Genomic DNA, 27,700 nt, shown 5'->3' on the forward strand with positions numbered 1-27,700 from the left:
CATCGTGCAGGGATAAGCGGTAAAAGACCCCCCCGGGAATAAAGAAAAAACGAAGACAGCGCGCCGACAAGGTGGTTTGCTTCGGACGGCGGACACTAATGCCACCTCGTCGGGCCAGTGTGGAATTTGATTTTCTCCTGCGGTACAGGTGTGCCAGGTAGGCGATTAGGCCTCGGCGACCGAGTATTTGCGCTACGAAAACTGGTGTCCAAACGCGGAAAAGCAGCTTTCGTTTTCAGTAGCGCGGTTGTTGCGGTAACCTGTATACACGGACTTTATGCACACGGAACCGAATTCTAGAGGTAATCAAGATTCAAGACATGTTACCATCAAAGCATTGCAGAGCTCAGATTGTATTAGGGAGATTATTACATAGTTGATAAACAAATGTCATAAGCGACGGGGGGTTAACAAAGCACGCCACATGAGCAGCGGTGGTTACTTAAGTACACGGAGATGTCGACTTCTATTTTTGAAAAAAACAAGAGGGACCGTACAGAAAGTGAAGGTACTTTGATTGATTGATTGATTGATTGATTGATTGATTGATTGATTGATTGATTGATTGATTGATTGATTGATTGATTGATTGATTGATTGATTGATTGATTGTAGGGTTTAACGCGCCGACGCAACGCAGGCGATGATCCGCGCCGTAGTGGAGGGCTCCAGATTAATTTTGACCATTTTGTCCACCTGGGCATATTTAACGTGCGCCGAAATCTCGTACACGCGGGCGTTTTTGCTTTTCGCCTGCATCAGAAAAGCGGCAAGCCGCGATCGGGAATCCAACCCGCGTCCTCGTGCTCAGCAGCGCAACGCCTTAGCCACTGAGCCACCGCGGCGGGTTCTTTTAGAATCATGCTTATCCGTTAAAAGCCCGTAATGTACTCAGAAGTATGGCCAAGGACTAGTAAGGGAACGTACTTTCAAGCAATCAGTCACAAATTTCAGCATTAGATTCGGTGTTTTGGGAAGCACCCCAATTCCTCTAACGTTCTCGGGTTCGGTGGCGTTGTTGTGCGGTAGCCTGCCGTAAAAGCGTTCTGACAACCTTCCTTAGGTAACTGCAACAGCGGCAATTGAGTCTGCTCTGCTGGCAACCGTCCTTGTATGTGAGAGCAAGTATTATAGGGGCAGTTGATTCGGGCCGTACAAAACGCACCGACAAATAAGGAGAAAAAATTAATTAAAGATCTGTGGGTACAACTTTAAAAATGTGTGGTGATCTCTCCCCTCCCTCTCCATCGCCAACTTGAATCTCGCCTTGGGGCGCGCGCATGGCTCCGGCTTCAGAAGTCCGCAAAGCGTGGTTTCTCGCACGTCCCTCGTGCAGCGTGGCCCCTTTTCAGTGCCTTCCCGCCCAGCTCACTGCCTCTCCTTCACCATTTTTTCTGGTTTTCTTTTTTCTCTTCAATATTTTTTCTGTTTTGATTTTATATTGGCTTCAACACTTCCTAATGCTACAGCTCATGTTCGGGCAGTATTTTTTTTTCTGTTTATATTTCCCCCCTAAACGCCTATTTTATATTCATTCGTTAAATGTATTTCTTTGATTACTGGGTATATAGTTTATCTCGGTGAGCGCCCCTTTCCTGCCCTATCCCCCTGAGCGGGTATAAGACATATCTTTTGGCACCACCCCTACCACCATCTCAGTAATCACGTTTGCTAGTTTAGGCAGCGACGTTGGCTGCCTGTCGCTCGTTTTGCTGTGCCCCGGCACCACTAATTCGTCGCCGGCATGCCCATTCCTTCTCCTTTGCCACCCTGTCTTGGCGGCGCACTGGATTCTACAGCGCGTACTAACGGTGACCGGAGTGGCACGGCATGGGAAACCTTCCGAGACGCCGCGCGACCGGACCAACGCGTCGATAGAGGCAGAAACCAAGTCGCCCTTCTACTGGCGTCTTCAACGTCTCTCTCTCTACGCGCCCTCTCAACTCAAACCGTTTTTCTGTCGTTCGCTCTCTTACAGAGTGGCGCGGATCTACGCGAAAATTTTGCCGTCATGCCACATCTATTACTCACACAGTAAGAACACCGACGAGGAAGGCTCACAAACGACATGAACGGCCCGGGCCGTACTCGCAACTGCAGTTTATTTTGGAAAGAACCGCTTATACAGTGAAGGCTCGTTAATTCAGACTTCAATAATTCGAATATATGGATAATTGGAACTGTACGATTTGGTCCGGCCGAGCTCCGATAGAAGCCTATGTATTTAAAAGCCCCTAATTCGAACATGAGTGGGCTCCCACACGGATAATTCGACCTACGTGCCTCCGAGCCGGCGGCTCTCTGCATGTGGCACGGCCACATTAACGCCCCAGCTGCCTACACACAACAATGGGGGGGGTAGCCTCTGGAACGTAGTGAAAAATGGAGTGGAATTGGGTAAACGCAATTTTCAAACCCCCCATGGCACACGTTTTCGAAAATGTCTTCCTTGTGGATTACAACGGCATGGACGCGAGCGGAGTGCTTTGTGGAACGCTGACAGATGACACCATTTCTTAGTTCAGAAACACAAAACCTGTCGCCGCCAGTGACGACAAAGAGGAGTAGGACGCAGCAGCACTGCGGCTCTAATGTAATGGTCGGATGGAATACCGTCCCTCTCTTTATTAGTTTTAAAAAGGCGAAGAGGGAGACTATTGCCCTAACTTAGAGCAAAACGTGATCACCGTTGGCTTATAGGGCAATAAGCAGGCCGCAATTACTGCGTTTTTTTTTCAAGAAATAATGTATTGACACGTCTTACTGCTTTCCGATCACCGTGTACTGTTTTTCACCTTCGTTATTTCGAGCTTTCATTAATTCGAACTAAGACGGCGTCCCCTTGTGGTTCGAATTAACGAGCTTTTACTGTACTTGGAAAGACGCGAACATCATCCTAATCCATAAGAAAGGTGAGATGAAGGACTTAAAAAATTACAGGCCGATCAACGTAATGTCAGTTTTTTTTTTGTGAGAGTTTTCTTATGGCATAACAGTTATATGTACAACATCACTTTGTTTCCCGCAGAAACGTCAGCAGAGACCGGTAGTGAGGGCCCCATATCCACCGCTGTAGATCAGGGGGTCTCCCAGGATGGAGCCCTGTGCCCCGGCGGTGTTGCAGACGAGAGGTTTGAAGGGCAGGGCAGGTCCATAGAAGGTGGCTCGTGTCGGCTTCGGAGGCAGGGACCGTACAAAAGGGACAGGTGTCCGCGAAGTGCGTGGTAGCGGGCTGGCCAAGCATGGGTCACTGCTGGGGATAAGGCCACCCCAACTCGAAGCCTCCGCAGCACGACCTCCTCCCAGCGAGCGAGCCCATTGGAGAGGTCAGTTCCACGCGGTGGAAGTAAAGCACGCGAGGCGCGGCGGAGGTTCTCCTTTTCCACTAGCAGTTCTTCTCGGGTGGACACCGGAAGAAGTGGTAGCGGCTGTAGAAGGTCTATACGGCGACAGGCGCGATCCGCCGCTATGTGGGCAGGAAGCATGTCCCGGCGAACCCACAAAACACGCACAGGGCATGGGTATGTGTCCAGGATCGCGTGAATACGTGCCGACATGCTGGTGCTACGCGCAAGCGACGTAGATCGCGTATCGCTGCCGTTGAGTCCGTGTAAATTTCCAGTTTCACGCCGGTAGTTACTGTCGATGCAAGCGCTTGGAGACCATCCCGAATAGCAGTAAGTTCTGCCAACAGGCTTGGTAGAGGGCGGAAGGTCTCGTAGGAGCAGCACTGGTTTAAGGTTGGGTGAGAGGGACAAGCCAAGGCTGTGGTTACGAGGGAGACGTGTGCCCCGGCGTCCACGAAAGCCTGCGTCTACAAGATACTTACCAAGGTAATCACTAACAGAATTTCTGCCACATTAGATTTCAGTCAACCTGAAGAACAAGCAGGGTTCAGTAAAGGCTATTCTACAATGGCTCATATTCACACGATCAATCAGGTGATAGAGGAGTGCGCTGAGTATTCTGAACCCCTATATATAGCCTTCATAGATTATGAGAAAGCATTTGACTCGGTCGAAACCTCAGCAGTCATTCAGGCATTACGGAACCAAGGTGTAGACGAGCATTACTTAAGAATACTAGAGGATATTTACAATGGGTCCACAGCTACTATCCTCCTCCATAAGGAGAGCAGTAAAATACCTATATGAAAGGGCGTCAGGCAAGGAGACACAATATCTCCTATGTTATTCACAGCATGTTTACAAGAAGTATTCAGAACGTTGGATTGGCAACAGGTGGGAGTAAGGATTAATGGAGAACACCTCAGTAACCTCGGATTTGCTGATGGCGTTGCCTTGCTAAATAACTCGGGGGGTGAATTGCAAAGCATACTTACCACACTGGACAAACAGAGTGAAACCGTGGGCCTGAAAATAATAGAGAGAGAGAGAGAGAGAGAGAGAGAGAGAGAGAGAGAGAGAGAGAGAGAGAGAGAGAGAGAGAGAGAGAGAGAGAGAGAGAGAGAGAGAGAGAGAGAGAATTCTTTAATGAGACCGAAGAGGTCAGCTCTGTTTAATGCTGGGCTTCCTATGCAGAAAACTAAAGTAATGGTCAGTAACCTCGGGAAAGCACAGCGGTTCGAGATAGGTGGCGAGGCAGTGAATGTGGTAAGTGAATATATCTCCTTAGACCAAGTTGTGACCCCGGATCCCAACCATGAGGCAGGGATAATTAGAAGGATAAAAATGGGGAGCCCATTTGGCAGGCATTCTCAGATAATGAATGGCAGCCTACCATTGTCCCTGAAAAAGAAAGTGTATGACAGCTGCATCTTACCGGTTCTCAGCTACGGGGCAGAAACTTGGAGGCTCACAAAGAGGGTTCAACTTAAATTTAGGGCAACTCAGGGTGCAGTGGAACGGAAGATGATAGGTGTAACATTAAGGGATAAGAAGAGAGCGGAATGGGTCAGGGAACAAACGCGTGTTAAGGACATATTATTAGAAATTAAGAAGAAGATATGAATGTGAGCAGGGCATGTAATGCGAAGGCAAGATAACCGTTGGTCATTAAGTGTAACAGAGTGGATCTTTAGAGAAAGCAAGCGTGGCAGGGGGCGGCAGGAAGTTATATGGGCAGATAAGATCAAGAAGTTTGTAAGGATCAATTGGTCGCAGTTAGCACAGGACCGGGATAATGGCAGATCTATGGGAGAGGCCGTAGCTTTGCAGTGGGCGTAGACAGGCTGGTGGTGGTGGTGGTGGTGGTGATGATGATGATGATGATTATGATGATGATGATGATGACTGTATAAATGCTCAGCGCAATCCTCCGCATTCGCAGGTTCCCGTAGCACAGTCATGCACAAAGCGCACTCACCGTACAGTCCGCAACAAAGCGTAGTAAAGGAAACGCAACGAAACAGGTCGCCCTACTGCCTCAATAGTTTTACAGACAGAGAGAGAAATAAATAAGGGTATCGCAAGGTAATCCTCTGCGCCCCCTATGCCCCTGCGTGAAAGGCCTTATTTTACTTCTTTGGCATTTTGACGTCCAACTAAATCAAATCAAGGCTTTCGAAGGAAAAAAGAAACACTCCGCTTTGGGGCTGCGCAAAGGCAGTAACGTTAATCCTTTTTCCGCTTACGACATCCGGTGTTTAACAACAAAATGGCGACAAACCGAGAGTGCCTTGATAAGGCTGTGCGCCCGTTGCTACGTGGCTGAGGCCCTTGCATGGTTCAGATGGCACTTGTGCAAAAACGTACACACTCTAGTAATAAATCGTTATCCTCTGGCTCCCGGCTGGCTAGACACAGTCTTGGCACCTGTGAATCCCGCAGCTTCTTCATCCGGCGAACGATTGCTTTCCCACTGGCTACCGTTAAGCGGTCTAAGGTCACAGTAAAAGTTATTTTAAACAGAGGGGAAATTTGTTCTTGCTATCTATCCCGAATCTCCGCTATGCTGTGTTAAAACGCTTTGCGACGTCCTAATTATGCGACGGGGTGCATATTTTAAATAGGCTGGTTCTCTCACTTAAAGTACTAAACATACATGAGGCTAACGCGTATGTTCTGAAAGGGTACGTAATGAAGACGTTGTTGTATGCCCGTGTAGCCGACTACAGTGGTAGCACATATTGGCAGTAAGCCAGGAGTCGAAGATCACGGTCCCGGAAACTTTTTCCGAAAAAAAAAAACAAAAAAAAACAGAACTAAGCAAAAAAATCAATTTTTTCAGAAATCTGTGCAGGTTTATATTGTGGACTACGTCTCAGTCTACACTAATTTCTTCCCCTACACTGTTACCGAACCCTAGGGGTCGAGTGAGTTTCTGGAACGCCGTGTGACGACAGTGTGACGACAGTGTGACGACACTGCAACTCTCTAAGAGCCTATTTTTTGAGTAAGTCTGCTTGACGAGATCACAAATACTAATGTGTCAGTTAGAACACCTTAGCACTCGTAAGCTCAATGAATCATCTGCCAATTCATATAAAAGTACTTTGCGATAAGATAGGCGCTGCTAAATGCAAGGAAAAATGAGTGTAAGCGCATAATCTTTCGCTCAGGCTAAATGGCTCAGAGGGTTTGGTGGTGATCAGGATATTGAACCTTCTTTTCCTACCTAAAAAGGATACAAAAATGGCTACTTAAAGGAAAAGGCCTAGCTTCGGTATCGGTTGTATTCACTGGCCAGACGCGCATGTAGGCAACCGTGTGACTGCGCCGTCACTCGTTACGTCGGGCTCCGCGGAATGGCGGTTCTTGTCTGTGCTAAGCACATAACTGTGTTGGACGTTATCAACTCTACCTCACTGAACGCAAAGTAGTGCCTCGAGTGAAATGTGAGTGCGATTAATAACATTTTTGTTGACGCCACCATTGATAATCGTGTTGAAACGGAGCAGACGACGCACGCCGGTGTTTTTTTTTTTTTTCGGTGTGCGGGCGCAGTGGTCCAAGCCGTGCTATGTCCGTGGCGCATCGGCCATGTCTGTGGCCATTTCCAGTGTTTACAAGCGAAGAAAATGAAAGCTAAACTTTTCAACGAATGCCACCTATAAGCGTCGGCGTGGGAAGCCGTTAAACGGCTCCTAACCTACGTGTAGGAACCGATCCATAGCGCCAGGCATTCCATAGCGCGAGCTCAGACTTGGCAGCAGCGAAAGGCAGCCGGCTTCCAATGTCAGTACGTACTACACCGCAGATGGAGTAAAGTAGCGGGAAAACTAAGGCAGCCAAGTTCCCCTTCGTCGTCAACTCTCCCATTACCCAGCGGCAGGAGCGAGCAGCGACGAAACACGTAGAAGACAAATCGAAGCCATTCGAAAGCGTTCAAGCAGGAGCGCATCGCGAAGCAAAGCGTCTCACACGTTCAATTGGAGAGGATAAATGTGTCTCCAGAGTTTTATTACTATTATTATTATCAACAAAATACAAGGGCGATATTGACAAACATCGCCCTTGAACAAGAGACGATCGCTAACATCGGAAGTGGTTCGTTACGGTGGTAACGAGCCGACGATACCGCTTGCGTCGCTATCACGTTCTGTCAGCACCCAAGCCGCTTTGTCCGAACCAGCTGTGTACTGAACTACGCCCAACGCGTGTATCACGTCTGAGAGCGCTCTAAGAAATAAAGCAAGCGGCCATTCACATGTTTGAGCGGGCAACGTATTGGACGGTAAATCTTCTCGATAAACTCTTCCCGATAAAAACTTCTCGAGATCCATTAAGACAATTCAAAGGAGAATTACGGATACTGATTCAATGCCAACACGCCTTGCGTGCACGGGTAGCGTAGGGTAGCAAGTGTTACTTTCTCTGAAGAACTTCCTGCTACGGCACGCGACGTTGGTTTTCACGGAGGTAATAAAGGATAAGACGCAAGCAAGTGGAAACGTGTGGTTTATTTTCAATTTTCAGAGTTCGTCGTCGTTGTTGGACATGAAGGTGTGTTATGGGGGGAGGTCAGGAAAAAAGACATAGTAACAGCACTTGTTGTCTTCATAAAAACCTAACGCTGTAACTAGATTGTTGGCACAGGTCGATAGTAATACATTGGTGCTCGAGATCCAGCCACATCCTTGTGGGTAACCGTGTCTCCGCTAGCAGCGTTCAGTTTTGAACAGACTAGCTGAGGGCACCCGACCAGGGGAGAGGCCAATATGTGCAGGCAAGCCAGGCTGTCGTGTCCTGCCAGTCAAGTCGACGCGGCTCAAAGACATGTACACTGTCACGACGTCAGACGTAACAACTGACAAGTGATTGTCACAGTTCGTAATCTTTTTCGACTAGCAAATAGAAAAAGTTCCAAAACAACAACAATGGAACGGATTGCGAACAACTAATCAGTTAAGAGGCTCTTTACAGGGACTTAGTCGGCGCAAGTAGTTGAGTCACGTCCCAATAAGAATACGCAAAAAAAAAAAAAAAAACAGAATCAGTTTCTCAACAGTTTTCGGGCTCGAAACGTGTTTGAAAGTAAACAAGCCAATCCATTAAGTTGCCAAATGTATCTCGACTGAGACGTGAATTCAGTTACAAATGTGCGTGTTTTTCAAAAAAAAAATCATCTCACCACATAAAAAAAAAATCTGGAGGCGTCGTTTTGCGAAGATTAAAACACTTGCTTAATTACTGAGCCTGTTTCATTCAACGAGAGTTGTTAGTAATGACAACTGAATAGAAAATATTCGAGGAGAAAGGTAGCTTTTTTCTAATTGCTGCAGCGAGTTCAGTCAGAAGCATTATAGCTTGGTCACAACGGCGCTTTCATCCTGAGGTACTCATGTCGTCACACAAATCGGCAAAATAAGTTAAATTTTAAGTCCCGCCAGATGTTCCAGCACATCACTCGGCGTCACTAGACAATGCGCCATGAGACCATGCTTCCGCACGTCGCTCGACAAGAGGGAGCTTTAAAGAAATACGGAATACTGATCGTGTTCAGGTGTGAGTGTTTCTGTGTCGGTGTATTTACCACGAGCCACTGGAGACGAGAGACACGTCGCCGACACTGGTGACAAGGTGCAGTGCGAAGAAAAGGGACGACAAAGTACAGTCGTAAAAGCAGGCGACGAAAAAGCACTGCGAACACACAGAGGGAGGAGGAGAAAATGGAGAAAACACAGAGCAATGTCCAGCTCACTGAGTTTAAACAGATCGCATGGTCTAAAGACTACCGGACAAACCAGAACAAAGTATCAGATTTTGTGGCTCAGTACATCTCCCCAATAACTAAGGAGTTAACGGGGTATATGGAACACCAGAACAAAGTATCAGATTTTGTGGCTCAGTACATCTCCCCAATAACTAAGGAGTTAACGGGGTATATGGAACACAATTTAGTTACATGTCTAATTTACCGAAGGAGAAGGAACAGAACGTACACGACCTGTTAAAGAAACGAATATAAAGAGAGAGAAAACAGCAAATCACAAACAAGGCAACAAGAATAGGCGAGGCAGCACATAGTTGTAGAAAGGAAATAGAGGAGGCCAGTGAAAGAAATCAACACACGGACGTCTTATAGGCTCGGGACTGTCGCAGCCTCGGCAGAATTCACAACATAGTTCTAGAGCCTCCCACAAAGACGTTCATGTATAAGTTAGGCGCGTATAGGAAAAGAGACAGCAACTGGAAAGCCCTGCTAAGTGAAACAGCTGCACCATGCAGCGAAGTTCGAGGAGTTCAGGCCTCGGTGTTACGCAACGAGGTTACCGCGTACCTCAGGGGACTGATAGCGTTCGACCTAGCTCTCGCTGCGGCGGCGGGCTTCGATGGAAAGCGTAACATCCACGGAGCATCTTCGCCCCATAGCGGAAATGGGCCATCACGCGAGATCTGATGCGGCTGCACTGATGGAGCTGGTTCCGACTATCGGCCGGAAGCAAGCGCCACACTCACAGAAAACTGCGTAGAATCAGCCCTACAAGTACATGTCTTCGTTCCATTTCCCCTCGAACTTCGCTGCATATCCCTCGGCTTGCCCAGTGGCTCTTGGCGCGTTGTGTATGCGTGTCTTGTCTTCTAGAGCGGGCGGATCGTCATCGCCTAAGCGCGGGCACCGACGACGACTCCTCCGAGCCTCGTGGACTCGTAAGCGGCGGCGGCGTCAGGTCCAGGCAGGGCGCTCGAGGTGAAAGTGGTGTCGGCAGCGGGCCTGGACTCGGTGCCGGGCTCGTTGGTCACGACGTCGGCCCTGTAGCCGAACTCGTCGGCGACGTAGGTGACAACCCTGGTGCGACCGTCACCGAGGCTCAGCGAGTAGCGGCCGGACACGCGTCCAGAGCCGTCGCCGGTCTCCTCGTGGCCGTGGCTGCCCTCGATGTCGTTGGACACGTAGCCGAAGGAGTACGGCTGCGGGACCTCGAGGGGCGCGGCCACCAGCTGGCCGCTCTGGACACGAGAGTATCGATCGGTCAAAGCACGTCTAGCCAGTAGCGGAATGCACTAAGCAGCTGGATCTGATCTTCAAAACCAATCCCTAAGGTGTTCTGGCACTATTGACGGTGCCGTGGGAGACTCTGCAGATAGACTGAGACAATTCCCAGACGGTAACGCGTTAGCGTCGACTTGCAGCCTCTACCTTCGCGCGCATATAAATTATTACGAGTTATAAATATAATCAATATAAATATAATCAAAAGATCAATCACTATAATTGTACAGCCAACTCTGTCAGTTTACGACGCTATTAGCACCCTACTGCTACGTTAACCGCAGCACAAGCATGATTGCTGTGAGCCCGCTTCGTTCGACATTTGCCTATAGCAATCAAAATCGTAATATTGGGGTGGGGTAGGGGGCAGGCAATTACAGTGAAGGGAGGCGCTAAATCCCCGAAAATGCGTCTAATATATTAATAATTACGTCCGTATCGGGGACCAAAACTCCCTCGCTCGTTCTGCTAAACTCATATAACTCTCATGAATCCCGTCCACAGATGTTCTCGTGCCTGCATTTTGTTGCTTTATTAATTACTCTCATTCATATATTACGGAGTATAAAGCATTAGCGGTTCCCTACTCTGCGTCATGCATGGATTAAGCATGGCAGTTTATAACTAACCTATCAGAGCGAATCGATTGCGGTTCCAGCAGGAACACGAGCAACCAAAATCGATTACGGTTGTCTTGCCTTTCCCGGTAAGGAAAGCATGATTACACAACAGTAAGGTAACTTCGCAACATGCCGAAGTGCTGATATGGACTTATTAAAAGGCGAAATGCGTCCTAATTAACCGTTGACATTTTCTTTTTATACAGCCAACCAAACTTGTACGAAAGTACGCTAGTCTCGGGCAACGAAGTACTCGCAAGCAACAATGTGCAACCCTGGTCAATACGCTAGAGTAAGAAGACGTCAAGTTGGCGTCTATTACTACGTATTACTAGGTATTACTACGTAGTGCCTGCTTATACCAAACAAAAACGATTACCCGTTAAAAACCCGCTAAGGCCTTCGGACAAAAAATTGTTAAAACAAGAGACGTTTTGGCTTCCGCGTGGAAGCATTTTTCACGTGGCTTTTTTCGCGTTAAAAATGGGCGAATCCAACAAAACCCCGCCGAGTAGGGAGAATTCAACTAAGGGAGCCAATTCAATTTTTATTAACTGGTAATAACCAAGGCAGAGTGTGAACAAAGCTTTCGTACCGAGGCCACAACATGGCTTTTTAAGACCAATCAGAAAATGTCCGTCGGTGTGTTTCCTAGTATTTTTAATACCGTTTATACAAAGTAAAACAAATATGTTTGCTTCCACGTACGTCTAAATATGAAGCATATTTCCACAACAATCTATTCCGTAAATGCTATAAAAGCAACCGTGGTCGCGAGATTATGTCGCCCTGACCTTGTATTACAGCCCGACTGTAAACGAAAACATAAGAATTATTGCCCGCCTAAATGTCGTTGCAAATGTCGTCAAAATGTCGTCAAAAGACGCCGCAAATGTCGTGACAAGACCGTTTGCAGCCCCTGCCACGTAAATGCCACCCCTTTCCTTCCCTACCCGCCTGTCACGCTTTCCCTCTTCTGTCTCTCTCCCCTTGCCATAAACACAGTGGAGGTTCGCTCAAGTCAATTCAATTTTACCGCGTTCCACTGCTCGCACGCCATCTACTGGAACCTTTCGTTACTGCCGTCAAGCCTCAACGCTTTTTGTGTTTTGGGTCACAAGATTGTTTTTAATGCGTATTTTTTATTTGTTATTCCAAAAATCAAGCACCCGTGTATTTTAATTATAATAACCCTGCAAATACCACTTCTGTATTCATATTTTCCCGCAAAAGTGCCTAATATTTTCTTTTTGTAGAACAATGTTGACAAGTATGATGTGTGCTTCCAAATTTAGTAGTTTGGAAAAGTTTTCTTTTTATAAACTTCTCGTTCAAAAATTTATTTTAACTTTTGGCCGGGCGGCTGAACAAAAGGACAGACAGGCCAAAATTTTGCGTTCAAGCAGCCCAAGAAAGACTGTAGTCTTTAAAAATAACGAGGATATTCCTGGATATGTGTCCGCAGATGCTGCTTTCGCATGCATAGTGGCGAAGCAGCAAGCAGGGCACGCGGCGAACACGTGATCCAGCCCTAAACGGCTCCCTTCCCCGCCTCGCACCAGCTAAGTACAGTTTACCGAGCTCAACGCCAACGGCACAGCCACACATGTCCTAGCGAGCCAGCGTATCCAGTGCGGAATCGGAATATGGCCCCGATTTCGGCAGCCCCATAAAACGCGCAAAAAGGGGAGACAAAAAAAAAAAAAGCAAACCGAAGACAGGGGTCACCCAAGAGGAGCTTCCGGTAGCCGCACGCGCGTTTTCTAAACACGGAGATCGCTCGGCGCTGTGCAGGACGCGAGACCCATCGAAGTCGTCTTCGCGTCGCCTTACGGAGGTTGATCTTAATTACTTACGGTTTCAAGGACCAGGAAGGCGCTGCATGCTACAAGGGCCAGTATCGCGTGCTGAAGGACGACCACGACGAGGCAAGTATGGGGCAGTGGTGTGAGCGAAATGCCGATGAGCAGCCGGAGACCATCCGTCCGGCAGGAATTCCGGTGTAGCCGATGGGAGAAGAAATAAAAACGAGAGAAGAAAAAGGAAGAGACAACATTTAGTGACACTTCCTGCGATATCCTCGACCATTTCTTCGCTATAGTAGTACATTTTCTTTTTTAAAACGCAATGTAATTTGTATCGCTTTAGCCGGACCTTACATATGGATGTGTTACCACCCACAGCTTTAGGGCACGCGCCGCTCTTTCTCATCTTAAACTTCTGTTTCGTTTGCTTCTTCTAACTTATGCTCGATGTCGATAAGAGGTCGCATACTTTCGGAACGTACTGGACGATGCAGTAAAGGTGAGAAGAAAAAAAAAAACCTGAAAACACGTTCAAAAACACGTGAGCTGCGATCGATATGAATCGAAGGCAGCAGATGAGTACTGAGGACAAGTGTGAAGACAGCTTGCTCCTTGAAGCAAACATACAAGCTTCGTTCCACTTACTGTGACCTTCTTTGGAGATGCTGGAGCGTGCGAACCTTCGATATCCGCCAACAGTAACGTCTTATCGGCAACGCTAAACGCTCCTACTTGCCATCAGGATGCCGTCGTTCGATGTCTTAGACAGGGCACGAAGAGCGCCCTTGCCTGGACCCCGAAAGCTGTACTTGACATTGTACATGTTGGAATAATAGGCCTGCTTAATCCGGAACGGTTTTGCGGGACGTAACGGGGACATTCTCATGCGGAAAGCGTCAGCGATACATTTTGATCGTCAAATGAAATAAAGAAGACAACGTCCAGGGGTAATGACGGTATCAGCCGATGGACTAGGAAGGACAGTCCGTCTTTGTGCGGGCGCCTTTCGTGACCTGATTCCAGTTTCGTCCTCATTAAGTTCTAACTACACCTGAATTTCTCTCTCGACACCACTGTTTCCGGTGGAGGTAAATAATACATTTGGTGCACGTAAATTCATTCTATGGCGCGACACTTAATTCCGGGACCTGTACTAGATATTTGATGTAGTTATCATATACAAAGTTGAAAAAAAAAACGAGCGATACCACGAATAAGATCAGTAGCTCCGACGTAAACAGAAAGGCCTGTGTTCAATTCAGATTAACGAAGACGCTTTAACAATGAAGGCTTCACGTGATGACGAGCTCTGCTAAAGCTACCTACACCTGCGTCTAGTCCGAGGCACTCTACCCATCCATTTAAGCTTGATCAAAGGCGAGAGGTCATGATGGAGGTAGGATGGTTAAACGTTTTTTCCGTTAAGAGCACAGCCAAAAGCGGGGACTAGCTTACAAATACGAATAGCTGTGTCTCCAGGTTCCGTATACTCAACATCGAGCGCTCCAAATCGTTCCACCACAAAAAACGTGTCGGCGACCTCTCTCGTACCTTCGATCTGCAGTACGTTCTTGATAGTTTAAATGCGTAACCGCTACGACCCTTGTGCCGCGCTCTTTGGTTAGTAGGCCAACTCGCACCCCTGTTAACCTGTCCACTCAATCAGCTTCAGCAATGCCTCTTCTGCAAACGTCATAACTATGCAGCGAGCGTCCGTCCCTGCGTAATCTACCGCACGTCGGAATACATCCATTATTTTTGTTTTCCCGGTGCGATGAAAGAAAGAGCGCCTCCTGGCCATCCGAGGCGGGTGAGGCCGGAAGGGACCTTAAGAGATTTAACGGCGCACGTAGACGAGGACAACCCTGTCTTTCTTTCTTGGTTGTCTCCGCCAACGTGCGCGGTTAAACCTTCTAAGATGCCTTACCAACTAGCCCACCAAGCCATCTCCGGAAGGGACGTGCGCTTCGTTCGTCGACAACTCACCTTGTACATCTTTCTTTCGTTAGCTCGTGGCGCCCAAAGGCGATTCCCCGCAGAAGACGTAGACGCAAAAAGGGACAAGAAGAAGTGAAGCCAAGCGGCCCCTGCCTTTCGCTTTTATAGGGCGACCCCCCGGAGGGCCCCTCCCCCTGTTGAACAGTGGGCGCCAATGGCAAGAAGGACGACCCAGTGAGATATTGTCTTCGGAGGCGAAGTCCCAAATTTGCATATTTCCCCATTGAATTCGGTTAATTTCTTAAGCACACGGCGACGAGCAATCTCCGCCGGATCGCGTTCCTTCAGGATTTCACCCCCACGAAGCCAACGAAGGCGCGTCTTTTATTTTCCGGAGATAAAGGGAAAAAACGCGACCGAGCACAACAGCGCGACGAAGGCGAATTGACAACGAGAGCGACCCCCAACGGAACGGCGTATCGGAACCAGCCACAGAACGCCGAAGCGGATACCACCGCTGCATTCTCCGATTCGCATCGCACTATGCGGGGGGAAAGAAATGCAACCTCGCTGTTCGGGTGTATCGCTTTGTCTTATTTCTACGCCGCCACCCGAACTTATTGTTGGTTTGCTTTTCCTTTGGAGGGTCGCATCGTCTTCGCGTGTGGGGATCGCGAGAAGGCGGAGAATGGGGGAAAAAGTGCCGTCGGGATGGAGGCATTTTTTACGACAGGCTTTGTTTCTCATCATCGCTCCTTCGTCTTTTGTTAGGTACGTATCCTCGCTTCGCTTTGTAATCTCTGGGATTTGCTCGTTATCACTCTGCGCTCTTGTACAATATGATGCAGCCTCGAACGTTTGGGCTGGGGAGCGCAGGGTGAGGGCGAACGGCCCTCGCTTCCGTCGCCGAGAGCTCCGGTGGGAACCGGATGAAGGCAAACAGAAGCCAGGATAAGAAGTGAGATAAACAAACATTTAGCTTCTTTCTCCCTTCGCCCCCTCAGGGGAAGTTGTGTCGTAGGCTGAGGCCATTACGAATCTCGTGGTACAATTAAGACACGCGTGCTCCAGCTTCGGCGGGATGTCGTCTATTCGTGCCGGAATCGTGCAACTAATATGGGGACACAATGCCGCAAAGGTGCGTGCAAGCCGCTTCGTAGTTTTGTACCTCATGTCGATCCACACGTCACAGTTCAAGAAAAAAGAGAGAGAAAAAAAACTTGGCACCAATCCACGCTGTGAAGGTGGTTGGAAAGCAAAGCTTTAAACGACACCTACAACTATTGCCCGACGTCACTTGAATTCACACACGTGGCTCTACAAACAGGGAAACCAGAGATTCTGCCAGCCGTTACCTGGAATTCTCGGGAGCGGCGCGTCCCGAACGCAGAACCAGCGTCGGCCACGGCAGGGCTAGAGCGGCGGACGTCGCCGCTATAGCCCGGCCGTGAGTGGGGAGAAAGCAAACAGAGAAGAGTGTCTTTCGAAGGGGAGACAGCGGAACCTAGCCATCCTGATGTTGGGGCTACACCACCGCACGACACATGGGCAGACACCGACACAATTCGGCATGTGAACTTAGTGATTCCCATCTATGCCAATTAATACTAGTTAGTTTAGTAAGTTTGAGAACTGCGAGAAAGCTTAGGGAACTTTTATAGTTGCTATTATCAGAACCAGTTACTCATTTCGCCTTTTGTGATACCTCTTAGAACACAACCGAATGGGTATTCACCAACTTAGAAAACGGAGTCCCATTCGTGGCAAGCAGTGCGCAAAGGGTAGCATTTCTCCAGCGGCCAGATGTCTGTATCTGGTTTGCAAATTTTGTTTTCCCGTCCTGCAAACCAATGCTTAACGTATGTTTGCCGTACGACCACTTAATTCCGTGGGGTCCGGGTTACCCAGCAGGTGCTGTCGAACAAGTTAATCAATCCGTGCTAAGAAAGCGCGGAATGGGCGCGAAGTTGCGCCAAAACAGGCCCAAAACAACCGTCGCTAAAGCAGACTACAAAGCCGTAACGCCGATGCGCCCGCCGGCGAGCAGGCTCCCCCGCGCGGAGAACGCTGGGTAAATTCGCCGCGCCATTACAGTGTGCTCCGTAAATGAAACCCTCCCCCTCCCCTCCTCCCCCTCCCCCCGTTGGGAGTTTCTTGTCCCGCACGCCGCGAAAGAACCGTTGGCTGGTAGAGGTAGGAAGCCTTGCTTTGAATATTCAGTGCTCTGCCCCTGTGAAGAATGACCGGTAGAGGTGGGCGCAGTGCAAGGAGGGCCGAAACGAAACACGTTTGCTTGTGATTTGCGACTGAGCATACTTAATAGTCAATTATCTAAATAAAACGGGGAATTAATTCAGCTTTATTGAAGAAAGAAACATGGGGCTGTCCGCTTCCCTCCCACGTGCATCCTACTACCTGTGTAACACACCTACCCAAACTGCTCTACCACGGAGAACAGCACTCCGGTCGCATCGGCCTGTGATACGCCCACGTTTAAATCATGTGATTGGTGAGCGCGTGAAGCACGCCCCCTCCCCCTCTCCCCCAGGCACGCTTAAAGGGGCGATTGGTGACGTGCACTTTTTAAGATGAAAGCTTAACACCAGCCACAACGCCGCTCCAAAACCCCTTCGAGGCGCTCGCGTCTGGACGGGAAAAACACCGGCCAGAACTTCACTTTAGAGGCACTTCACGAAAACAACAAATCACTAGCTCTGGGGGCGAAAATTTTCGTTCTACACGATTTCACTGACGTACACAATATGCGAAAACGGAAAGATTTGCAGCTTCGCTGTAGAACAAGGCATACATTGTCGTACCAACGAGTTTTATTCGCGCATGCTGAACCCTTAGACCACTGCATACACTGCAACAACTTCGGCGCCAAACAAGACCCCTCCACCGGTACGATATTCCATTAACGTAAAACGTCACCTAGAGTAGACGATAGTCTTCTTGTAGGAGCCTTCCGCAGAATCTAACTTGGCCAAGAGGGTTTAATGGCCCAACTGAGCCTATACGTCTTCTCAAATAACCACCAGCTCACTCGGGGCCCAGGCCAGTCCTCTTATAAAGTTTTCCACGCGCATTCTCGCGATACAATTCAGTAGGCCTGCGACAATTGTAACTCGGTAGCTTCGAACTCCCGGCTAATTCAGATTAAGTTACCAACTCTGTTTGACCTCTGTATTCTTTAATAAATACCATGTAGCCGGTTAATGTAAACGGAGCGCCTCTACGCGAATCGACGCTTTTCGTTATGCAATGCTGAAAGCACCACTGGGCTGTTCTTTGAATAATTTGTGGTGCGCCTAGATGTGCGCCTCCAGCGTGATCGCACGCCGCAACCACTTTTGTGGAACGGGATTAAACACCACTCTTGCTCACACAGAGTAGGGGCACGATCGCGCCCGAGCAGCTGAAGCAAAAATACAGGTTCACAGTTAATTCGGTTTCGGGGTTTAGTTACGTGGCCTCACTATCGCTCCCAATTTGACTCGCAACAGGCGAGCGGCCGCCGCAGCTGCTCCACGGGAGGCGGTGGCGCCTTGCAGCGAAGCACTCGAGAAGTAAAGGGAGAGGGGGTCCGCTCTTCCTATACCCTTCGGCATCCCCCGTGTGCTCTCTTGCTGGCTTCTTTCCTTTACGTCTGGTATAAATTGTTGCCTCAGAAATTTTCGGGGTGGCTTACCGCATCGCCAGCGATAAGTTTTATCGTTGGATGCAATGCTCTTATGCGCATTTGCGCAAGCCTTCCAGTTTGGCAATAATAGGGCGTCGCGAAATATCGATAACGTTCAATCTTCCACACAAGTAAATATATCTGAAACACTGGCTGACCGCATTTTTTTATTTACTGCTTCTGCCTCTGATTCTGACAATACCTCATGGTACGAAATACCGTATTATGCTTTCAGCTACGTCCCTGATGGCCACTGCGCCGCTATGTTTGCCTTACCACAATTCTGGAGTCGCAAGGATGCGCCAAGCTGAACTACATCGGGCAGCTTCATGCGCACCGCAATCCGAGCGCGAAAGGCAACAGAGCACACGGGGGATGCCGATGGGTAGCGGAAGAGCGGGCCCCCTCTTCCTTTACTTCTCGAGTGCTTCGCTGCAAGGCGCCACCGCCTCCCGGGGAGCAGCTGCGACGGCCGCTCGCCTGTTGCGAGTCAAATTGGGCGCGATAGTACGTCGTGCTACGATCGGGATCTCTACAATGACAGGGCGCGAAGAAAAACGGGATTGCAGGGTTTAATATCTGGGACTAAGTGGTGGAGGCAGAAAACTTTTTGGTAATTTAGAGAGAGAGAGAGAGAAAATACTTAGTATCTCAAGAACCTAAGTTCAGTTCATAGTGGTTTTAATGTCACGTGGTCTACGCACTGTTGCAGGATGTTTGCGCAGATCCGGTGCACATGTTCACACAAAGCCTCCTGGACGTCCTGACTGTTTGTTCACTGTTGGCGGAGGAGACAGCCAGAACTCCCAAGATGTGATCGAGTCGAGGGATGCGGAAGAGGAAAGAGGGATGCATTTCCAATAATATCGAGTGAGGGATGGATGGGTATGAAGAATAGGTGGGACAGTAGGGGTGGCTAGGGAACCGATGGATACGGTGAAGAACGTGGTGGGAGAGGAGGGAAGATGTTTGAGTGCGCCGAATGAGGCGCGAAGCCTCACGAGTGAGACGGTCGGTATGAGGTGCGCGTTACAAGTCGCATGGACCCGGCCAGTATCGGGGGTGGCGGCGGTTAAGCCACTCAGCAGTAAAAGGACACATGTGTGGGCTGTGCAGTACATATGGCAGTCCCAAAAAGCTGGTAGAGGGTTGCTAGTGTGTGGCCGTGGAGGCAGTCACAGCCGACGGGTGTCTGTGGGCAGGCGTTTTTGAAAAGAGCGGGAGTAAGTGGTCTTCCGGCGCGGATTTTATACAGGTCTGGTAACGGGTCAGGTGAAACCAGGGACAGGAAGTCCAGGAGGTTAGCCTTGCTGGCCAAATAGTTATATGCATCTATGGCTGTGCCGTTCCTGGCGGAGCGCCCTGTAAGTTCGGGTTATGCTTTCGAATGACTTGGTAAGAACGTTATGACGGGTTACGGGTGCAGGTTCACACAACAAAATCTACATCAACTTCTCGTAAGGGGCCGATGAGTATGGCTTCTCTCTTCATTCGGCTTCGGAAGCCGAGTTTCCCTGCCATCGTCAGCCTTAAGCAGATTATAAAACTGCCTTCAGAGTTAGCGCACCGTCCCAGCGGTCACGGTTAGGGTACTGATACGACCTCGCACTCGAGGGCTAGGAAGAAAAAAAAAACATTAACCCAGTTCCACCCAGTATGAAATCTGCTGAAACTGCGAATCTGTGGTTCCCTCGTGTCGGCTAGAACGTCGACGGGCGCTCGCGCGAGAACTGCAGCGCCGCGGCCCCGAGAAAGTTTTACAGTTCGCCGAAAGGAATCGGCGGCTAAACGTCAGCAGCGGGAGGCTCCCTCGCCTAACGGGAGGGAGAGGAACCAGTTCTTGCGAGACCACTACGCCATCTATCGGTGGGTCAGAGGCCTACTCCTACCCCTGCGTGACGCACGACCGACAGCAGACGGACGAAAAGGCTCCACCTTCAACAGCCCGCTATTGAAAGGGGTGTCCGTGATCCGCGAAGATTTCGGCTAAGGCTTGTTATGGTATGGTGGCCGAGTACAGGAAAAAGTTGGGGCAGGTGTTCGATTAAAGCGAAGTTTGTCAAGCGTTGGTCAGGCTCCAAGCTCCAGTCAATGGCTGCAGCCCGTGTCGAAGACAGAAGCTGAGCAGAAAGGCGATCACAAAATGGATTTCTTTATTGACACAACCAAAAATGCGAGGGGCATTCAAATATAGTATCCGTAGACTCGGGACAGAAACTTGTACACTTGCAAACACACACAACAGTAACAACGGAATGGGATTGTCCGAAGTCTGCGAAGGACGCTTCGGCATCAAAGCCTGTCTTCGTACTCGATCTTTCGAAGCACACCAAAACATCTGACCTCTGGGGTCAATACCCCTGTTCATGAGTTCGCGTTAAAACTCCAACGACTTTGATAACATGTTGAACAACACCATTTTTGTACGGTTTCTGAGAAGAACCACTGGAAGAAGAAACGTGGGTTAAAATTATAAGCCAACGCCAAATATCGTACGCAGCAATTTATGTTTTTCCACCACGCGCTCACGGTCACAAATGTTAACTTTTATGCCACGATTTCGTGTCGATAGAACACGGTCGCCGAACATGAAAATATGGGGAAAAACAGCTGGATTAAAAACATGATTAGAATATAATTTCTTTTTACAATGAAACCCTAGGATCATTTCAAGCACCCGCCATCGTGCAGTCGAGTATCACCTTGGGAGAATGTCGAACGTTATGTTCACTTACGCATCTTTATCTACTCGTCTAATATTTGCTAACAAGTCCACCTAGAGGTCAAACGCGGAAGCTATCTCGATGCGATATCCCTTCCCTCTCAATAACATATATCTAGCCGATCGGAGCAAAACAATTCCTCTTGTCTGAGTAACATTTTCAAACTACCAAACCACCACTTACACTCCCACTTATCAGGAAAGTACCACTACCTCTCAGGTACCTACGTATCACAGATCAACACTAAACAAAATCCAACTTCAAAACTGCGGCACCATTTCAAGACCACGACGACTGGAAACCTAGCATAGATGTGACCTGGAAAAAAAAATTGCCACGATTCTCAGTAGACCTTTTCAAGCCAACATTACTGATAATCCATGCGGATGTGACCGCTCAAGGTCTCTGAGTGCGTCCCGCTTACTGTGTCTTCGCTATTTATTTTACGTTCGCTATTTCCTTATTTTGCAAATGTAAAAGTTGTAATGTTTGCCGTGGTATGCTAATGTCTTAAGTTGCACTTTTCAAGTTTTACAAGGGCTATTCCCAATTGATTTTTTTTTATGCAGGCCGGCGTCTTCGAGCGGTATTTGCAAATGCGGTTTCGTGCGTCATTATGGCACTTCTTAACGAGCCAGTTTCGCGGAATGTACTTCGCTTGCCTGTATCCTTGCACTTCACATCTGACGTTCACTTAGACCATAAACAGTGACAACTTAACGCTAGAAACGAATTAACCAGGTAAAACGTATCATCAAAGCAAATTCTTGCCGTTCTGCCACTCCTATAAACTCCAACGCCCTTGGCGGCCAACAACGTGACGAGCTATATGAGGACTTGGGTCTTGTGTGACCGCACTGTTCCGTACCACGATCGCGAAAAATGGGAAATTTAATTTATTGGGATACGTTCTTAACAATTCACGCCGAAATAATTTTTCTTTTTTTTTCTACGTGCGTTCCTCCCTGACGCACATTCCGATACAACATCTAAGTGTTAGCTGCTCCGTGCGAAGATCTTCACGACCGAAGCCCGAAATTTGTCTGCTTAAACAAATGCATCACGCTAAAACTATGGCAATGGAATGATACCCAACTGGAGTGGTTAGGATTCACGAATATAGGATTTGTACTAACGGATCCTCCAATGATTGTCCACGCGAACTGCCTTAAGATGCTGCATGCTGCCACACGTCCGGCAAAGCTCCAACTGACTATTCACGGCCGAAGTAGCTATCCGCCTCCAAACCACCTTGTTACGGTTGGAAAAACACGACGTCGGGATTGTCAACGTATTCCTCGCGCCAAGGCGCCAGCACCCGCTGCTCCACGTTAGAGGAGGCGGCCGCCGCGTGTTTGGACGGCGGGGCCCGATGGGAAGGAGTCCGGGACCTGTGGGCGGCCGCCCTGGCCGCCTCGGGCCCCGTCAGGGCCTGAGAGTGGACGACGACGCCGGAGGAGGTGGCCGACTCGGTGCCCTGCTCGTTGGTGGCGATGCCCGCGCGGAAGCCGTCCTTGTCGGCCACGTACTTGACGACGCGCATGCGGCCGTCGGCCAGCATGATGCGGTACGAGCCCCGAACGGTGCCCTGCTCGTCCCGCGTCTCCTCGCGGCTGTGCGAGCCGTCCTTGGTCGAACTGTCGTACACGAAGCTGTACGGGGCCGGGGGGCCACCGGCCTGGGTTCAGGGAAAAAACACACCTGGTTGGTCTCTCTTTTCGCGCAAAAAAGACTGAATGCTGTGGCACAGCTCTGGTGCTTCAACTATATTGCCACGGGAGGTAGGAGGCGCATGCACTCTAAGGAAATCCCGTGGTTCTGCATCACCAAAGTGTAATCAAGTGAACGATTTGTGCTGCGAACAAAGCAAATACAGCGATTGACAGCAACGTACATACGTTTTACAATAAAAATGCGATATGCGATGTGGCCTTCCACGATGGCACTGCACCGTGGCACTGCGGAAAAGATGTTGAAATAATAAAATGCCTATTTATTTTGGTCCGCGAATTTACCAACCATAAGTTTATGTTTATGATGATAATGGCGCTAGCTGGCTTCGTTATTCCGAGGTCATTTTCTGTGATGGTTTCCTGAACTAAAACGTTCTCTTTATTTTGGAAGGTACAAGCTCCTCGGCAGTTGTTTCGTCGGTACAGCGATGCCTGTGAAGACAGCTATTCCATAACCTGCAGTGCCTTCTCTAGAGTATGAGATTTTTGTTTTTGTATCCCTCGCCGAGGTTTTACCATCATTAGCAGTTGCTTGGACAGTAATAGAGCCAAAACGGAGCAATGCTGCATGCATAATGCAGCGAGAGATGTAGCCAACGATAGCGGGTGAGCATTACTTGGTTAAGCACACAGATCTCCGCGATTACAGTGATAAATGCGTTACTGCGAGACACTGGCGCCAAGAACCTCCCGTGAAGGGCGCAGAAAAGGCTTACCCTCAGGCGGGACGGCCGATTCTGAGTCTCCTCGACGTAGACGTCCTCAGGATGCACCGCGTACGCCGCCAGAGCGCACGACAAGAGGAGGAAGCCCTGGGAGAAAAGTAGCGATGCGCTTGCGTGAAGAAAGCTGCCAGACCGAGCGAAATCACCTTTGAAAGCTGAAATTCTGCGTGACGGAAACAGGTCTTCATTCTCCATTTGGACCGGCATGTGAATGTAGTCGTCGGCGTAAAGTAGCCTTACGAGCTAGTTGGTATGGGCAAATATCATCTGTAAATACCTTGCGAAGGGCAGTACAGAAACAAGTGGTAATCAAGCATAGCGCATAGAAAATACACTTGCGCCGTATCGACTAAGAAATTAACATACACCTTCAGGTAAACGCTGTTTAGCATCGTAGGATTTCTTAAAACATAATCAAGATGTTGCGCTGCTGAGCACAAGGACTCGTGTTCGATTCCCGGCCGCAGCGGCCGCTTTTATGATGGAGGCGAAATACCAAAACGCCCGTGTGTACTAGATTTCGGCGCACGTTAAAGATCCCCAGGCGGTCAAAATCAATCCGGAGCCCTCCAATACGGTGCGCCGTATCGCCTGCGTTGCGTCGGCGTGCTAAACCCTACACTCAATCAGTCAGAGAGCGGCTCAATACGCAATACGCGCGAAACTGACGCAATTGTAACAAAATGCACGGAGGGAAAATATTCCGAAATTGGTAAAGTTTCATGGCACTTCTGTACAGAACGCGCGAGAAGACATTTGGAAAGGCCGCGGAGCCGCCAAGTTTTCAGTGCACCCTGAATACAGGTGGCGTTTACTGCTCGTTCAGCACGGAACACCCGTACACCTTAACACGCTTGTCATCCTCATCACCAGCCTATCTACGCCCACTGCAGGGCAAAGGCCTCTCCCATTTATCTCCAATTATCCCGGTTCTGTGCTAACTGCGACCAATTTATCCCCGCAAACAAACACGCTTGTACCGACACTGAAACCACCAAGGACGCTTTAATGAATTACTCGCAGCGCACCGCAGCAGAACAGGGTTTTGGCTGCGTCACGTAAGAATTGGACGCCACTCGGCACAAATTTTGCGAGCAGACGATCGTGAGTGTCAACCCGTTGAAAAAGGGAGAACACGGTGTTCACGTGAATTTCACCTACCAACGCAAGCTTACTTTGGGTTCTAACGGTCTTAAGTGCACCATTGCGGTATCTGTACAATTTTATCGGCTTTATACCGTTTCCAAAATTCCCGAACGGTTAGCTAGACCACCAGCAAAAGTGCCCACCACGCTCCCAACACTGTCTCCAGCATTTAGAAGACCGCCGGGAACGATCGGGCACGCATGTCGTCGGACGGGCGGATGACACCGAGGACAAGGTCTGCTCCGACGGTAGTCGTGTCGAGCACCCACGCAGACAGGGACGACAAGGGTGCACGGCGGGGACACGGGTTGCGAAAGGGTCCGGTATACGTTGGACTAGCACGGTCACCCGTCGTGTATAAGCCGAGGATCCCGAGCTGCCTTACCTTGAGCATCGCGTCTTCTTCGACAACTCTGACACGAACGAACAGCGCTGACAGAGGAGCAACTTTTGACGACTCTCGCCAGAGCCGTCGACGTTTTATACACATTCCTGCGCAGAATGCGCGTGTTTGCAAAAGAGCGATTGCGCACGCCTTGTTGTCGCCGGTGAAGAGAGTTCCGTGGGGTCCGCAGGAGGGGAGGAGGAGTGCGACCTGTCTACTTTAGAGTCCACGCTCTGTCAGCTACCCTTTACTTCCGGGACATCTGCAAAACATGCGCGCTGTCTCGATGTCGCGTTGGCCCTCAAGCGGGCGGCGGTCGTTTCGAAAGCGAGAATCAGAATTAAGCCAAACATTGGAACTTTGGGACACCCTCTCGCGGCGCGACCTTCTTCGACACAAGACATGTTACGATGAAGGGAGGGGGGAGGGGGGAGAGACAGAAGATTTTGGTCGAGGCAACCGACGCGTGACAGAATATCTGACGTAAGGCTTCAGCGGTGCTTCCGCGCTGCATAATTTGTGCGTAACCACGCCGTGCTTGGGTGAACCGCGGTGGAGAAAGTTTCGGGGAAAAAGAAAGCGGCTGATGTCATTCTGTAAACACGCGCATCGACGAAACTGCCGCTCCCTAAGACTTGTCAACGTTGTGTCTCTCTTAAACCAAAGGTTAGCAGAAAGTGGTCGCATGTCAGGTTTGCATAACACGCGACCGTTTTATAGTTAGAACCCTTTTCGTAGCCAACAGCGCAGAACGCGTTGCGCTGAAGAAATTGGCGCAGAAGCAGGTTACCTTTGACGATAACCCGATGACAACTCGGGAAGGGGGGGGGGGGGGAGCGACGAGATTCAAAGACACCTAATTAAATGCGCAGGGAGAGATAAAAGACGTTCCGGGTGGGCCTTGCCTACATGTTGCCTTGTTTACCTGTTTTAGCTTGTCAGCAAACCTTAACTAAGCGGCAAACCGCTAGCACACCGCGGCTCGTTTCCGTCCTATTGATCTGGCCAATCTATACCGCAATGTCTTGAGGGCAGTTCTCCTAGCCGTGGTACGCGTCACACTATACGGTCTGGACCGGAAATTCTGCACACTCTGTTAGTGACTTTTGCGTCGCCTTTCATCTAGTGCATGTTGCTGTTAGGCTGATATACATTTTAACGGGGAGATTCCGTAGCCTTCGTAGTGGAATTCATAACCCGTCAGAGGCGAACGTCTGTGACTTCTGGTATGCCGCCATTCCAATCCTCAATTCCTGCTCACTCAGTTGATGCGTGCATTTTTAGGCTGCCGGCTACACAGGGGGTTCGACGGTGGATGAACGGGTGAGACTTCACAACCATCACAGCCGCTATTGTCACGAATGGTGGGACGTTCCCGTTTAAAAATACAGAATTCGAGCAATCTGTCGCAGTAACTGCACGGCAGTAGCTGCTTTTCGTCCGTCGCTAGCAAACTATTCGGTGCTGCATTGTGATACCTTTTCACTTCTTACTTTCTCTACATGTGTCGAGCTTGGAACGACGGTATTCTTATGCGGTGCCATACGACACCCCTTCATTGAACGCAACATCACAGGTTCACGTGCACTGAAGAGTCACAAAAGTGTAAAAGCAAGTTGGCCTATATCGGTAGATAACGCACGCCTGCAGCAGTAACTATAGCTTACGTGCGTGAGTGCGTGCGCGTGCATGTGTGTGTGTGTGTGTGTGTGTGTGTGTGTGTGTGTGTGTGTGTGTGTGTGTGTGTGTGTGTGTGTGTGTGTGTGTGTGTGTGTGTGCGTGCGTGTGTGTGTATGTGTGTGTGTGCGTGTGTGTGTATGTGTGTGTGTGCGTGTGTGTGTGTGCGTATGTGCGTGCGTGTGTGTGTGTGCGCACGTGAGCGTGTGTGCGTGAGTGTGTGTGTGCGTGAGTGTGTGTGCGTGTGTGTGTGTGTGCGTGTGCGTGTGCGTGTGTGTATGTGTTCTATTGACCCGCCTCTGCCAATAGGAGACTACTGTCATTCGACTTTCCCGTTAATACCAGACCACAACATTTGCAGGGCACACATGCCGACTTAGCCATTTGGCAGGGCCTTGTCCCCAACCCATCACTCCCACACTGACTAATTTTTTGTTCCCTACCGTACACATCTAGGCCTACGCATAGAAATTCAATTCTAGTTTTCACTTCTGCTCCATCTTACAGTTTCACCCCTTCGTCTTCGGACTAAACATCTGCTTAATGCGATTAATTTGATTGCAAAAAGTTTCGTCAATAGTAGTTCACTGAAACTGAAATAAGGAATGCTTGACAGAATTCGGAAGCGACAACGATGCCAGAAATATGGGTGGAGAGGGACGGAACTGTGTAGAGAGACTGCTAAATGTATAGTCATAGAAAAAAGAAAAGCGAACACGAAAATATGAACTAGCCCAAATTCGAAGAATTCGTTTCGTGGAGATCCCATAATGTCGCGGTTGTGGTATACTTGGAAAGCCATGTTTCAAACTTTGGAGCTTTTGTGGAGTGATGCGACAATTCGACTTACAAAGAAATTGCACTATGTGTG

General features: G+C 49.2%; 2 protein-coding genes across 2 annotated transcripts in view; both read right to left on the reverse strand.

Annotated features, from left to right (window-relative positions):
- LOC144152346 (uncharacterized) overlaps positions 1 to 25,295 on the reverse strand; it is a 51,121-nt gene extending 25,826 nt beyond the window's left edge. Inside the window, exons 1-3 of the mRNA XM_077683611.1 lie at positions 25,153 to 25,295; positions 23,613 to 23,708; positions 22,423 to 22,841 (exon numbers count right to left, since the gene is read on the reverse strand). Coding sequence (XP_077539737.1) covers positions 22,423 to 22,841; positions 23,613 to 23,708; positions 25,153 to 25,257 — 620 coding nt within the window. The 5' untranslated portion in view covers positions 25,258 to 25,295. The remainder of the gene's footprint in view (positions 1 to 22,422; positions 22,842 to 23,612; positions 23,709 to 25,152) is intronic.
- Positions 9,225 to 14,874, reverse strand: LOC144153054 (cuticle protein 10.9-like). The gene is made up of 3 exons (XM_077684688.1): positions 14,807 to 14,874; positions 12,872 to 12,922; positions 9,225 to 10,352 (listed from the first exon to the last, which is right to left on the reverse strand). The coding sequence occupies exons 1-3, from the start codon at positions 14,813 to 14,815 to the stop codon at positions 10,008 to 10,010; spliced, it is 405 nt and encodes a 134-aa protein (XP_077540814.1). The 5' UTR covers positions 14,816 to 14,874; the 3' UTR covers positions 9,225 to 10,007.
- Positions 25,296 to 27,700: the final 2,405 nt, after the last annotated feature.

Source organism: Haemaphysalis longicornis, unplaced genomic scaffold, assembly GCF_048455015.1.
Source record: "Haemaphysalis longicornis isolate Haplotype H1 unplaced genomic scaffold, Haemaphysalis longicornis Haplotype H1 scaffold_9, whole genome shotgun sequence".
Taxonomy (NCBI): domain Eukaryota; kingdom Metazoa; phylum Arthropoda; class Arachnida; order Ixodida; family Ixodidae; genus Haemaphysalis; species Haemaphysalis longicornis.

Coding starts and splice junctions, on each gene's coding strand:
- LOC144153054 (XM_077684688.1), bottom strand. Junction 10,353..12,871: donor CCTTCCTGGTCCTTGAAACC/GTAAGTAATTAA, acceptor TCTCGTGTCCAG/AGCGGCCAGCTGGTGGCCGC.